This window comes from Alternaria alternata (genome assembly GCF_001642055.1).
Source record: "Alternaria alternata strain SRC1lrK2f unplaced genomic scaffold CC77scaffold_11, whole genome shotgun sequence".
In the NCBI taxonomy this organism is placed as follows: domain Eukaryota; kingdom Fungi; phylum Ascomycota; class Dothideomycetes; order Pleosporales; family Pleosporaceae; genus Alternaria; species Alternaria alternata.
In genome coordinates this window covers 353,487-366,280 of record NW_017306200.1, presented here as the reverse complement: position 1 = coordinate 366,280, position 12,794 = coordinate 353,487, and the positions used below count along the sequence as shown (strand labels likewise).

General features: G+C 50.1%; 6 protein-coding genes across 6 annotated transcripts; 3 read left to right on the top strand and 3 right to left on the bottom strand.

The window, feature by feature from the left end:
- Window positions 1-631: 631 nt before the first annotated feature.
- Window positions 632-2,436, bottom strand: CC77DRAFT_1070807 (hypothetical protein; the record flags this gene model as incomplete). The annotated part of the gene is made up of 4 exons (XM_018529115.1): window positions 632-1,528; window positions 1,579-1,958; window positions 2,009-2,079; window positions 2,247-2,436. 4 exons carry the CDS (start codon window positions 2,434-2,436, stop codon window positions 1,096-1,098), a joined length of 1,074 nt encoding a protein of 357 aa, XP_018385584.1. The 3' UTR covers window positions 632-1,095.
- A 750-nt stretch (window positions 2,437-3,186) lies between these two features.
- CC77DRAFT_1040782 (NAD(P)-binding protein) lies at window positions 3,187-4,333 on the top strand (the record flags this gene model as incomplete). The annotated part of the gene is made up of 5 exons (XM_018527214.1): window positions 3,187-3,312; window positions 3,381-3,570; window positions 3,625-3,788; window positions 3,851-3,966; window positions 4,014-4,333. The coding sequence occupies 5 exons, from the start codon at window positions 3,187-3,189 to the stop codon at window positions 4,237-4,239; spliced, it is 822 nt and encodes a 273-aa protein (XP_018385583.1). The 3' UTR covers window positions 4,240-4,333.
- Window positions 4,334-4,490: 157 nt separating this feature from the next.
- On the top strand, window positions 4,491-6,445 carry CC77DRAFT_1020706 (PLP-dependent transferase). Its single transcript, XM_018525113.1, has 3 exons — window positions 4,491-4,884; window positions 4,943-5,142; window positions 5,207-6,445. The coding sequence occupies exons 1-3, from the start codon at window positions 4,732-4,734 to the stop codon at window positions 6,228-6,230; spliced, it is 1,377 nt and encodes a 458-aa protein (XP_018385582.1). The 5' UTR covers window positions 4,491-4,731; the 3' UTR covers window positions 6,231-6,445.
- A 988-nt stretch (window positions 6,446-7,433) lies between these two features.
- CC77DRAFT_1061628 (endo-1,4-beta-xylanase I precursor) lies at window positions 7,434-8,281 on the bottom strand (the record flags this gene model as incomplete). Its single annotated transcript, XM_018528453.1, has 4 exons — window positions 7,434-7,731; window positions 7,788-7,895; window positions 7,952-8,081; window positions 8,134-8,281. The coding sequence occupies 4 exons, from the start codon at window positions 8,279-8,281 to the stop codon at window positions 7,434-7,436; spliced, it is 684 nt and encodes a 227-aa protein (XP_018385581.1).
- Window positions 8,282-10,186: 1,905 nt separating this feature from the next.
- CC77DRAFT_101579 (hypothetical protein) lies at window positions 10,187-10,800 on the top strand. Its single transcript, XM_018524093.1, has one exon. It carries the CDS (start codon window positions 10,230-10,232, stop codon window positions 10,740-10,742), a length of 513 nt encoding a protein of 170 aa, XP_018385580.1. The 5' UTR covers window positions 10,187-10,229; the 3' UTR covers window positions 10,743-10,800.
- Window positions 10,801-10,819: 19 nt separating this feature from the next.
- On the bottom strand, window positions 10,820-12,722 carry CC77DRAFT_963516 (hypothetical protein). The gene is made up of 2 exons (XM_018535667.1): window positions 11,791-12,722; window positions 10,820-11,742 (listed from the first exon to the last, which is right to left on the bottom strand). The coding sequence occupies exons 1-2, from the start codon at window positions 12,428-12,430 to the stop codon at window positions 11,174-11,176; spliced, it is 1,209 nt and encodes a 402-aa protein (XP_018385579.1). The 5' UTR covers window positions 12,431-12,722; the 3' UTR covers window positions 10,820-11,173.
- Between the last annotated feature and the right edge of the window lie 72 nt (window positions 12,723-12,794).

Genomic DNA, 12,794 nt, shown 5'->3' with positions numbered 1-12,794 from the left:
CAAGGGAAATCAACATCTTGTGGTTCTGTATGTCCAGTTCTTGCTCTAGGCTCAGGTGCTCGTATTGTTGCTACAGCGAACCTTGTATGTCTGCACGTCTATAAACGACGCCTAATCTTGGGTGAGTCGAGGTAAATGCAAGCCGACAAGCTTTGCCGTAGGTACGTTTGTGCTGCTAGCAGCGCTTCCGACGACGAGAACTCGCACGCCCTTCTAGAAAGGCTCCTCAAAACCAGAGATATCCAACAGCCTGTCTTACTTACCGAAGCTCTGAAGATCTATATCCCGCAGGCTGTCCGCCTCTTCACGACCAGAGTCAGAACACGCAGACGACTGGGTGGCCGTCAAAGCGAATACATCGCTTCTCGGCTCGGGCTCACAATCACAGAACTGGCCGCGCTCTTACGCGTATTATACCACGCCGAGGACATCATAAAGTTGTCTGCCGGTTCCCTAAAACACCTATCATACCTGTCTTAGAGCATGTTTTCCTCTCACTCTCAATTTACCTTGAAGCCTATAGTGTCAATCTAGCGAAGCGGGATTCACCATAGACGATGAAGGGGTGCATGATACAATGGACGATAGGACCACGACCCCAGTCGGCTGCAAGGAGTATATCGACACGAAGCCGAAGCATGCGGCACGGCAGTAGTAAGGTGTGATGTCTATGCATTAGCGTACCCGAAGCTGCGGAGATTACCTACAACACGTATACTCCTGTCGCTCGTCCTTGTTGCTTGCTCTTGAGTACCGAGGTACACCACAACATTGCACAGCAAAGAAACTTCCATAAGAGCAAACTGCATCACTTCAGGTAGCACTATGTCTGTAGACGAATTGACAATACTCAAGAATCGAAGTTCGCGTTGCGGCGCGGAGCTTGAGCTATGGTCAATGGTCGATGACCACGCCACAACGACGCATAAAACGACGGCTTCGGAAGTTTTCATCGGCATAGTCGAACGAACCAATGAGTACACGATCTCAAACTCGATGCACTGTGCTACCACAAAAGAGACCAAATGAGAAGACGCAACTATGAATATTGTCTTCTGGCATACTAGACTTTAGGTCCTCATAGCTACTACTCTATCAACAGGCATGTTTAACAAAATAGGTAGTAATCAACTCCTTCTCAGTGCCCTTGTTCGCAGGATTCTGCCAAAGTGTCGACTCGTCACCAACTTCACTATGCTTCGTTGTTGCTGTCTTCTCAGATACGTCGTCCCGCAATTGGAGTCCATATGCTTCGTTGGCCTGCTCTCGATCGTTTGATGCTGGTAGCGTTGGTTTATCGCTCTTGAATCCATCACGATCTCTTTTACTATTACCGAAATGGGAACTCAGAAGGCCTGGAACGTAGCGCACGAAAAACGGATTGAGGGCGGGTGCGCATGCGCAGACGATTCCGGCATTGACTTCAGCAAAACACCATTGGAATTGCTCAACAGCATCCCATGTATAATCGGGTGAGATCATGAGCGGCTTCAAGAGCGTTGTTCGACGAATGGCCACGAGGCATACGCTTGTGCAAATAGTCAGCAGATTTTTCCGATGACAATCTCGATGACTTACAATCCTCCGGTCGCGAATATGCCGCAAACAGTGATCTTCCGTCTCCGCGACATCTGTAGTCTTGCGACAACGGGTATCGGAAGTACCAAGGTAATCACGTCAATGACGATGTTCAGTACTGAAAGCGCCATGTACTTTGTTAGCTGATTCATACACACAGCCCCCGGCAAACGTGTGAGATCCCATGTTGCGGCTATCGGTCTGCAGCCAAAGGTGCTGACGAGGTCGTAAATTGTTGCGTACACTATTACACAGGCGATGAGCATATGGACCAATGTGCGGAACCCTTTCTGTGGTGATAAACGTAGGTAGAAAAGTAGGATGGAGAGCTTTGAGAAGGCAAGGCTGGTGGCATATAGGATAGTACCAACTAGCGTCCACTGCGCGTGTCATTAGTCGTGCAGCGATAATCTTGTAGTGCTATACCTACTTTCTGAAAGGGAAGCTCATAGTCTTCTGTCTTGACTTCCCACATATGGTAGCCCAAGCCGGACTTCATATCTATACACCGTTCAGCTTTGTAAAATAGGCCGAATGATGTGAAACACACGTGGAAAATTGCAACCGAGCAGCGCAAGGCTGCACATCATTGCAAACACTATCACATCTACACGTGTTGAATTAGCGACAACAACTCTCACGTTCTGTACGCTATCCAAACGACTTACAGTCATTGAGGTGGATTCCCATCTTGGTAACATGCGCTCTTGTAAAGAGCTGCAAGACTACTGCTACCAGAGCAAGTGCGGTTGTCGAGATACCGACAGCAGCGAGTTCTTTGTGAAGATTTGGTGGATTGACTGCGTGTCTAGTATAGCCCGGCGGTGGGACTGCCACGTAAACTGATGCTGTGCTCATTGTCGCTGATTTAGAATATAGTTGTAGCTCCAAGTCCGAAGCTAGAAAGCTAAGATACGAGAAGCGTATTATAGACTTGGACTGAATCCATCAGCACTCCAGGGTTTGCTGTGCCTCATACTAACATGATACCGCTGGAGTGGTTCCAATGCGTCACCAAATCAAGGTGAATCCCTTTCCACGAGGCTGTTTTTGGTATGTATCTACAAAGCGAAACCGAATCCATGGATGTACCGGGAGGATTCTGACTTGCATTGAGAGTTGTTGACCTTAGCCAGCGATGTGCCCGATACTCCATTCGTTCTCGGTTCTAGAATAAGATAATTCGACTCCGCAGCGACAAGAGCTCCGCGACTCTGCAAGTCATAGTCATTCAAGTCAGGATTGTTTGTATTAGGAGATGCCGGTTTAGATGATGTGGCTGTGGAAATGCATATGCCTGCACATCTGCATATAAAGAGCGGATGGACGGCACTAGTCCAGCAGGGATTTCCGGAACAGGCTATAGCACAACTCAACACCCCACAGAAGGATTCAATGTCATATACCACACGGAAACAGACCCTAGTATCAGCCCTGTCCACAAGATGATACGTGTGCATATGCGGCGCGGTTGTGCTGAGATGACTCGTTGCTTGCAGTCATGACCCAAGAGGTAATGGTAGCTGTAGGGTATATGTGTGGCAGCTTGCTGTTGAACTTGGGTTGCGTTGTACTTTTCATGTTCTCTTGTGTGTCATCATGGGCGACATGGCAAACCCCCTTCCATATGCTGTCAATCCCCTTCCTTTCGCGGGAAAAGTCATCGCGGTTACTGGAGCCAGTCGAGGCCTGGGTCTAGCCCTTAGCAAGTACTTGCTCATCCGTGGTGCTACTGTCAGTAACGCCCCTGTAGGAACTGCATATGAGATATTCGCTGACTTCATACACACACGCCTACGTAGGTCTCTATGTGTGCAACTTCAGCTGACAACCTCTCCAATGCTGCCAAAGAGATCGACGGTGAACTTCCGGATGCCAAGGGCCGGTACTGGACGTGTATTGTGGACATTGCCAACCTCGATAGTGTTCGCTCTTGGATTGAAGAGACCGTCGCAAAGTTTGGAAAGCTCGATGGGGCGGCGAATGTTGCAGGTAAGCTCGATTGACCTCTGCAAGTACTGAAGACGTCGTTGATCGGATCCTCAGCGGTGGAGCAACGCGAAATCTTCCCCATAACAGATCTTGACCCAGAGTACTTCGCCAGGCTAGTCAATGTAAACGTTGTGGGCACCTTTCATTGCTTGAAAGAAGAGATGAAGGTTATCAAGGATGGAGGCTCGATCGTGAACGTCGGGAGTATTGCGAGCCAGGCAAGTTGAACGAGTACGAGCTATATGAGACATGTGCTGACTTCGTATCTTCACCCCTGTAGTACGCGACATATGGTACTTCGGCCTACGTCGCAGCTAAGCATGCACTCATCGGCTTGACAAAAGTTGCTGCTTTTGAAGGTGCATCGAGGCGAGTCAGAGTCAACGCGCTGTGCCCGTGAGTGATGCTAGTACTTGACGAGAAGCTGAGCTGACCATTGACAGCGGCTGTTTCAATACACCGATGATGACAGAACCGTTCAATTCGTCACAAGGGCAGTTCTTCCTAAACAAGGACAACATTCCATGTATCCTCAAGCGTGAGCTCCCAGAAACATGGGAAATTGCTGGGTCCATTGCGTTTCTACTTGGTGATGAGGCTGCACACGTCACGAAAGCGTCGTGGTTTGTTGACGGCGGCTGGACGGAGGGAACTTATAGTTCTGGCTGAGGTCGCCAGGGCAATACGCATCTTGATCGACCGGAGCCTTCAGATAAAACAGAAACAAGATATTGACCCAAGACTGATTTGTGTCGATATGGAGTGCACCGGTGTCCAGAAGCAAGATGTAAGGAAGTTCAGAATGAGCGCGATCGCGTTCTCGGTTTCCGCGACGCGACCATCGTGGTTCAACCGCCATCCGTAGCTAGCTGGGGGTTATCTTCCGCGACACCGCCATGACCGCTCCAATCAATCACTTATCACTATCTCACCCCCGTCGCCTTCTTTCCGACGGGATAGAGATCACGTGCGTATCCTTTGATGGTCCCAACGTCTCCGTCGGAAAAGGTAGCAATGTGCCTTCATGTGCACCTTTCCGTGGAGAAGGACGGGTATCCAGTTACCTATATAACTCCCAAAGACCCAGCACGATGAAGAACATAAAAACTCCAAAACATCCTCTATCTCAATCATCAACACAGCTGCAGCCAGACAGATACCATGGCTCCTCTATATGCAGACGCCAGCATTACCCAGCTCCAGCGCGATGCAGATGATTGTTTGCTTACATATGGAACCGCATTTCATCCCGAAATCATCACCTCGACCAATGGCATCAACGTGGTGACTGCCTCAGGTCACCGAATGATGGATGTAAGTGGCATGCAGCGCAAGACCATACTAGTCAGTCAACGTTGATCGTAAATTATAGTTTACCTCAGGACAAATGTCTACTCTAATCGGACATGGCCACCCTGAGGTCGTGAAAGTGATCGCAGAGCATGCACAGCATCTCGATCATCTCTTCAGTGGGATGCTGAGCCCTCCCGTAATAAACCTTGCAAAGCGTCTGACTGGTGTCGCGCCTGCTGGACTTGACAAAGCATTCTTCCTAAGTACAGGCGGAGAAAGGTAAGTTGTGATTGCGAGAAATACGTAGAAAACATGCTCTGACTCCGTACCTCTACACCTGCAGCAACGAGGCCGCTATTCGATTAGCCAAATTCTATACTGGTAAATGGGAGATTGTTGGCCTGGCTGCCTCGTGGCATGGTATGACGGGTGCATCGCTTGGTGCTCAATACCATGCTGGGCGTTCTGGTTACGGCCCCAATATGATCGGAAACCTAGCACTGCCCACCCCCAACTCCTATCGTTCGATATTCAGACACCCAGATGGTACGCATGACTGGAAGACAGAACTGGACTATGGCTTTGATCTTCTGGACAAACAGTCATGCGGCTCGCTTGCAGCAGTCATCATTGAACCCATATTGTCAAGTGGCGGTATGCTAGAGCTTCCACCTGGGTACTTGAAGGCATTGAAAATGCACTGTGAAGCACGAGGTATGCTTCTCATCGTCGATGAGGCACAGACTGCACTCGGAAGAGCTGGTGACATGTTCGCGTTCACACACCATCCCGAAGACGAGGGCGCCGTACCGGATATCCTGACACTCAGCAAGACGCTTGGAAATGGAATACCACTCAGCGCCATCATGACATCGAACCGCATCGCTCAGCATGCCAAAGACAACGGTTTCCTGTTTTACACTACGCACATCAACGATCCTCTTCCAGCTGCTGTTGGCGATAAGGTTCTTGAGGTTGTCATCAGAGACGATCTCTGTGCTCGTTCCAAGAGACTCGGTGTCAAGCTTCAAGCTGGACTAAGACAATTACAGTCACGATACGGTTGTATCGGTGACGTACGTGGCCGAGGCCTCATGGCCGGCATGGAAGTGGTTAGCGACAGGAAAACGAAGGTTGGCGCCCCGGAAGTCGGAGCTGCAGTGTCAAAAAAGATGGTAGACATGGGTCTTTGGGCCCAACTAGCGACAATGCCATCTTTTGGTGGGGTGTTCCGGATTGCGCCTCCCATCACTGTCACGGAGGAGCAGCTCGACCTCGCTCTATCGATCATCGAAGAAGCTTTGAGGACAACTCCGGGTACAATGCCGTTATACACTGATGTCGATCCTGGACGTTCGTTGGATTGAACATGCTATCCTGTGGAGGGTACACTTAGAACCGAATACTGGCTCCTTCATTAGCAGTATGAATGCTAGCTAGCAGCTTTCTCTCAGGCATCTAGGGGATTTTCTGATAGATTATGAGACCTGCCTTGCGGATGCTGAGCAAGTATTGAAACTTCATTCGCCGATCTTCGTCGCTTGTGATCTCTTGGTGAAGCTCGACTAAAGGGTGCTGGCCGTAAGTCTTGATTGGATACGTGAGATGTCTATCGCGCAAGAGCTGAATGTAGGTGTGCAAGAAGTAGAGCCTATAACTACGCAGTACCGGTGAGTACAGACTCTTCGCTGTGATGTTTGGATCGCTCAAGTGGAGCGAATTAGATTCAAATGTGAATTGTGGAGCTGCGTGGGTACGGTGACAAAGTTGTAGATATTGTTACAAGGAGACCTCCTAGTATGGCTGCTCACTGTCGCAGTCTTAGCTGATGCACTAAATGTGGGTTGAGTCAGAAATAGAACTGTCACGTTCTTGTCCACACATATCATAATATCATGAATTCCTAGGTGTATATCTAAGTAATACCTCACCTTGGTCCTTGATTTATGCTTCCAAACCACTGCTACCTACTGCGGTACGTCGTCACGCTTGATATCTCTTCCTTTGTCTCCAGCATACCCGGACCACTTCGCGCCGCCTGGCCAACGATCATTCCAGAGCTTCTTGCCTTCGTCACCTTGTTTGGATGTACTGTTGTGTTCTCGCATCCAGCAATCTATGCACCACTCTTCACTCGGCTGGAGTTTATCTACGATGCTGTTGCACTGGCGCTGTATAGGGTAATGTTGGGCTAGTCTGCATAATGTAAAGGGATGTGTAGAGCTGAGGAGAATATGTTGGTCTGGACAAGAGTATTTAGTATAGTTGCGGAAGCACATTGGGAGAGTGCCGTGGTCAGGGTAAAGCAAACAGAGAAGAAGACCTGCCTAGGCGACTCGTTTTAATGATCCGATATTGTGAAGACATGGCAACAGTGACTGAGGCTGATGTAGAGACGATATCATGAATGGCAAGAGTTTGACATTTTGCACTAGCAAGCTAGCATAACAATATATTTACAGAAAAGAAGTTACTGGCTAGGCCAGCGAAGCGCACATCGACACACACCTTCATCAAGTCCGCACCGCTACGACTACTTGAAGTACCAAGCCGTGAAGTCATTCTATGGCTTACGGGCAGTTCACAGTGATAGACGCAGAACCGGTAGAGAAGTATCCCTCGGTAGCGACAATCTGGTAGTAGTGGCTACCAAGAGTCATGCCCTTGCTGGCCCAAGCATCGAAGTGAGTCTTCATGTTCACGGATCCGCTGGAGCGCTTGTTCTGGCGAACAGACCAGTACTGCTGAAAGGTCCTTGTTCCATCGATGGATGGCTGGTTAGTACGGGTCGACTGAGCGATCTTGTAGGAAGAGCCGTCGGCAGTCACGGTACCCTTGTTGCTAGCCTGGGAACTCGGGTCATAGGTTCTGTCAACGAAATCAGTATATATCCCAGGTGGAAATTGTACAGGGAAATTGCTTACCCGAAGTTCTCAACGACATAGTATTCGACGAGAGGGTTACGTGTCCAGCCATAGATGGCAAGGTAGGAGTTGCCGTTGGGGTTGTAGGAGCCCGAGTAGGTAACGGTGCTGATATGATCAGCAAGTGTTTCTCATCAATTGTCTACTCCAAGGAGTTGACTTACCGGGCCGATCCAGGGTTCCAGCCCTTACCACCAACAAAGTTGCCGCCGCTTCCCCAGTTGACGCTGTAGCTGCCACCTGCACCGTTGGTGTAAGTAACCTTGGAGCCACCATCAGTCCACCAAGAGTAGACTAGAATCTTTGGTCAACTACTGCTTACACGTATATCAGTGATTCAACTTACAGCAGCCGTTGTGTGTTCCTTCGGCGTTGGGGGTGCTCTGGCGAGCGACGAGGTCGCCGGAGGAACGAGCAGCTACATCAGTGGCGGGAGCAGCGAAAGCACCAGTCGCAGCAACAGCAGCAGTGATGAGGGAAGTAAAGGACACCATATTGAATATGAGGAGACTAAGGTTGAAAGCGGTGGGAGATGGTTAGTCGTGGTGGTGATTTACGAGGACGACTCATGATGGCTTTATAGCCGTTGCTATTGTACACCGCGGCGTGATGGTCGAATGGAGTAGGCCCGGTCCTGCTGGCAAAGCCAAGACGAACATTCTCGCCATTGCAACGGCCGTCCATCTCTTAGCAGCTAGGATGTAGATCAAGGACTGAGGCGGAAGGGACACTAATATGCCACGCTTGGCGTTCGTGAAGAAATGTGCCTGCGAAGGGAGTGGGCTAAGCCAATAGCATCAACAGCAGCTCGGGATATTTTGGAATTCCAGCTCATGAATCAGGTTTGATTGGCTGGTAGCTTGAAACAAAGATTCATGGGACAAGGCCGTGCGGTCATTAACTTAGATGTCAATATCTCCGTTATGGGGCTGGCTTCGGGTCATGGCGGCGCTATGGCCGTCCTGGCAAGAACTCCTCCACCTATGTTTCCCATCTCTTTCGCATGCATACGCCAAGCTCTCCGCCTTTGCATTCTTCCAGCGGTTAAAAAGAGTCTTGGCTCGAATACCGAATCGTGGAGCCGTGAGCTGTTAATCTATGTGAAGCCGCGTGACACGTGTGGCGCTTGGAGGTGGCGGTAAAGGCATAGTTCTTACACATCGCTCCGTGTGATTTTTCAATGTCCAAGAAGCTCGGTATGCAGTATAGCATTTCATGTATAGGCTGTATGGTGTTGGCGATGTCACAGTGATAGATGAAAGGGGACTGAGGGGTTTTCGTAGGCGTCCATGCGTGCTGCCAAGCAACTGCGGCCCTGCAGCTTGCTTGAGCCCCATATCCGGGTGTTTGTTTTCCATTACCATGACGCCCGTATCCTAGGCTGATTGATCAGCGAACAGAGACGAAACCACGCTGGCAAGTTACCATGATTGGGCTACGTTCCGATCCTTCAGCCCGGTCAAGCGCTCACGCTCCCGGTCCCGTGCCTCGAGATCCTAGGTAGAGTGCCGTTTTGGAACGATCTTTGATCTTCAAAACAAGCATTTGGCGACCTGAACAACTCCAAGATACCAAAGCGAATTATCGCGCTACCAAGGCCACGCAGATGAGACCTTGCATGCCAGCAGACAAGACTGTCACAACCTTAACCGACCCATCACGTCCACGTCATCGCAGCCGCGGATGCTTCTTCCAAACATGAACACTAGACCTGTACTGCAGTGGTTGCACTTGCAAAATGCGAGATGATCACATGGTGCCGTTCAGCCGTATCCCGGAGAATTGCAAGCTGCTTGATGTTCCGGGAAACTTAACGCACGAATCACAGTTTACCCACCATAGTACGAAGCCCCGTCTGCGGTACCTGTACATAGCCGTCTGCACCCCAGATTTCAGAATGTAGAGAATGCATATCGACCTTGCTTGCCCAGGCTCTTGGTATCGTATAAGATGTCTTGTCCAGGCTTGTCCCGGCGGGTGAAGGGCGATTGCGTGGAAGCTTGGTTGAACCGCTGATTATGAAGGGTCAAATTATGGAAATTGGTACACGAGAGTCTGCACCGCGTGAAACAATGCATACAACAGGCGTTAGAAGGAGTGTCACCGACGAGCGTAGTCAGAAGGCTGACGTCTATACAGACAGCAACGAAACAAGTACCATTTACTGGATAACTCTTTGTATCCCTTCGAAGCCATGTGAGCTAACACACTTTGATAAAAGATGTTCCTGGTAGGTGTGCTCAAGATATACAACTGGATCGGTAATCTCTGTCTTTTCATACCTCTCAATGATGTGTTCTTCAATTTCAGATTATGGGGATACTAGAAGTGTCAGAATCGTGCTACATCATGACATCCTCTAGAGTGCTCAGAGCATATTCACACTCACCTTCACCTCGCATCGTCGTCGACAATACTACAATAAGTTTCAATACACGGTGAATGAATACTATGTACTCTCCAACGTTTACCGTTGACGAACCTTTCCCAATCGCCAACAACATCAACAACCTCCTCTGCCTTGAACCTCTCTGTCATATTTCTTCAACTCTAAGCCTACTGCTACACCAGACACCAAGATCTAACAAGAATGTGCAGACGCAACTACTACTGGCACACTGCGTGCGAGCACATCAAACAAGACTACGCGAACCCATTCACGATGTGTGGCAAAGACCCCGGAAGCCGGTTTCGACTACCGTGTCCAGTCGCTGTCGAAGTCGTTTTGGATTGTTCAGGTCATTGCAGAGATTGCATGGAAACCTTGGAAAAGAAACTCGAAGTTTGGAGAATTCGGCAGCAAGCAGGTTGGGAGTGGCAGCCGAAAAGGCCAGTCGCCTAGGGACCTCAAAGCTGGGCAGATATAAGGTGATCTCTGGGCAGTACGTGGGAAGGTTGAGTGGACAGGCTGGAAATGAGGTCCGTGGGACTACGATATGCTGGACTCGAAGTTGACACGCCTGAATATGCTCACGAAATTCCTACAAGACAGTACCACAGCCAGGCGAGAGAATAAGATTGCATGAATCTTTCAGTCATATGCATGATCTCTACGTCATTGCTCTGATCAATTTCATGTACTTCGTCCTATCACACTGATCGCTACACTTATGTTTCAGCGAAATCGTTTGCAGAATGCCGCAATTTGGTAAAGCTTCCTCCTTCAACCATTCCTCCCCAGCCAAACACCTGTGGCTCAGTAGACTGACATAAGAAAAAAAAAAGAAAATGGGGTATTGGGTATTGCGCTCATTATGGGGTATATCGCGAAGCAAAACGCCACGCGTTCAAATCGCATCCGATGTTCATAATCCACATCCATCTCTTCATTACGTGGCTCATCATCTCCTTCCTTTCATGTCGTTAATTTGTGTCGTGTTCGTCGTTCAAAGATCAGGATCTTCTTCAATTGAAATCTCTGGCTCGGGGAGCCATTCCCTCAGCTGCATCATCCTGTTCCTGCAATGTATGATGAAGATGGAAATGGCAAGGGAATTCCAGACATCGCAACCTTCCTGCATAAAGTCGTACATGGCGAGCAGACGCACAGAAGACTGTTCGTTCTTCTTAGTCGAAGGCGCGTAGCTCACAAAAGCCATAACGGTGTGCGTTGCGGTAATGCCATACAGTGTCGGAACTTCAGGCACATTGGAATCTCCTCGGTCTGTGGCCTGGTCGATCTGCAGGGCATCATACCACAACTCGTGCAGACGATCGAGCTTTTCGATCATCTTGCGCTCTCCAACCGCCGGGTGCACATGCTTTGAGAAGGTGACGGTCTGGAATAGCGGGAGTTGGGACCAGAGATGTTCAACTCCGCCATCCTTCATAGCCCACTTCGTGTACGCCTTGACGGCCTTGCCAATCTGGAAATGAGGAGCCCGCTTCGTGCGCGTGTGCCAAGCGTCACGAGAGACACTGCCCAGATCGAAGAGCTTCTCAAGAGCATACTGCGCTGGACAATGTCAGTAACATGCTCGCGATAAACGGGGCTGCAACATACCACTGTGCTCGGTGCCATAGGCTGGCTTGATGAATGCCTTGTCAATGTTCTCGGTGAAGAGGTCTGCTGGAACGGTCTCAAGGTCAGCGATCCAGCTGATGGGCATCAATGGCTCGAAGCCGCGCATGCCCAGCTTCTGGAAAAGGAAGACAGCGTCCTCAGACCAACCAGCATCGCGCAGCTCACGCGCTTGCTGGTCCTGTCTCTGCCTCTCTTGGTCGTGATTCACTTTCTTCTGTGCAATCATGTAAGTTCCGTCATCGACAACCATGGTTTCCTCGTTCGCATCCCACAAGTCGGCAGAAGAGCCCTCTGTCTGGTCGTCTCGCGCGGCGGGTGATTTTTTGGCTAGCATGTCGCTCTCTAGGTCTTTGGAAGAGACGGCTGATGCTGGAGGCGACGGCGGCAACAAGGTCACGTCGATGCCGAAGTGAGTGGTTGATGCTGGCGGATCGCATGTCTTGACAGGCACTTCTGGACTCATCTCTCGTGTAAGTGGTGAGGTCTTTTTGGGAAGGGTCGTGACTCGGGTGGGGATCGCGGGCGCCTTGAACGCGAACGGCTTCTCCCGCCGGTGTTGTATCTTGCGCGGACTGACATAGTTCCAGATAGTCTCGGGAATTCCGCGAAGAAACGCCATGGTGAGGAGTCTTGTGTGGTGTTTGTGTTTGCTTGAACAGAGCTAGGTTTGTCGACAGGCGGCCGTGGACGTCGTGTGGAAAGAGCTTGGTGGGGCCTTCCAGTCGATGTGCGAAGTCGCGGTGAAGGTGAGAGTGAAGCGTACTCGATTCCCCATGCGGCAGGCCAGTGTACCGTCTTTGTTTTCTTTGTCGCCTTGTTGAACTGCTAGTCGTCCTTCACTCACAGTGAGCAAAGACGAGGAGAAAAGGAGTCATAGTGAAAGTAGGGCTTGTTCCTGCATGCGCACCCGCACCTGCAGCCCTGGACTTGGCGTGCCACGCTGTCACATGGATCCTAACCAGCTACGGCAAGCACCAGCCGGA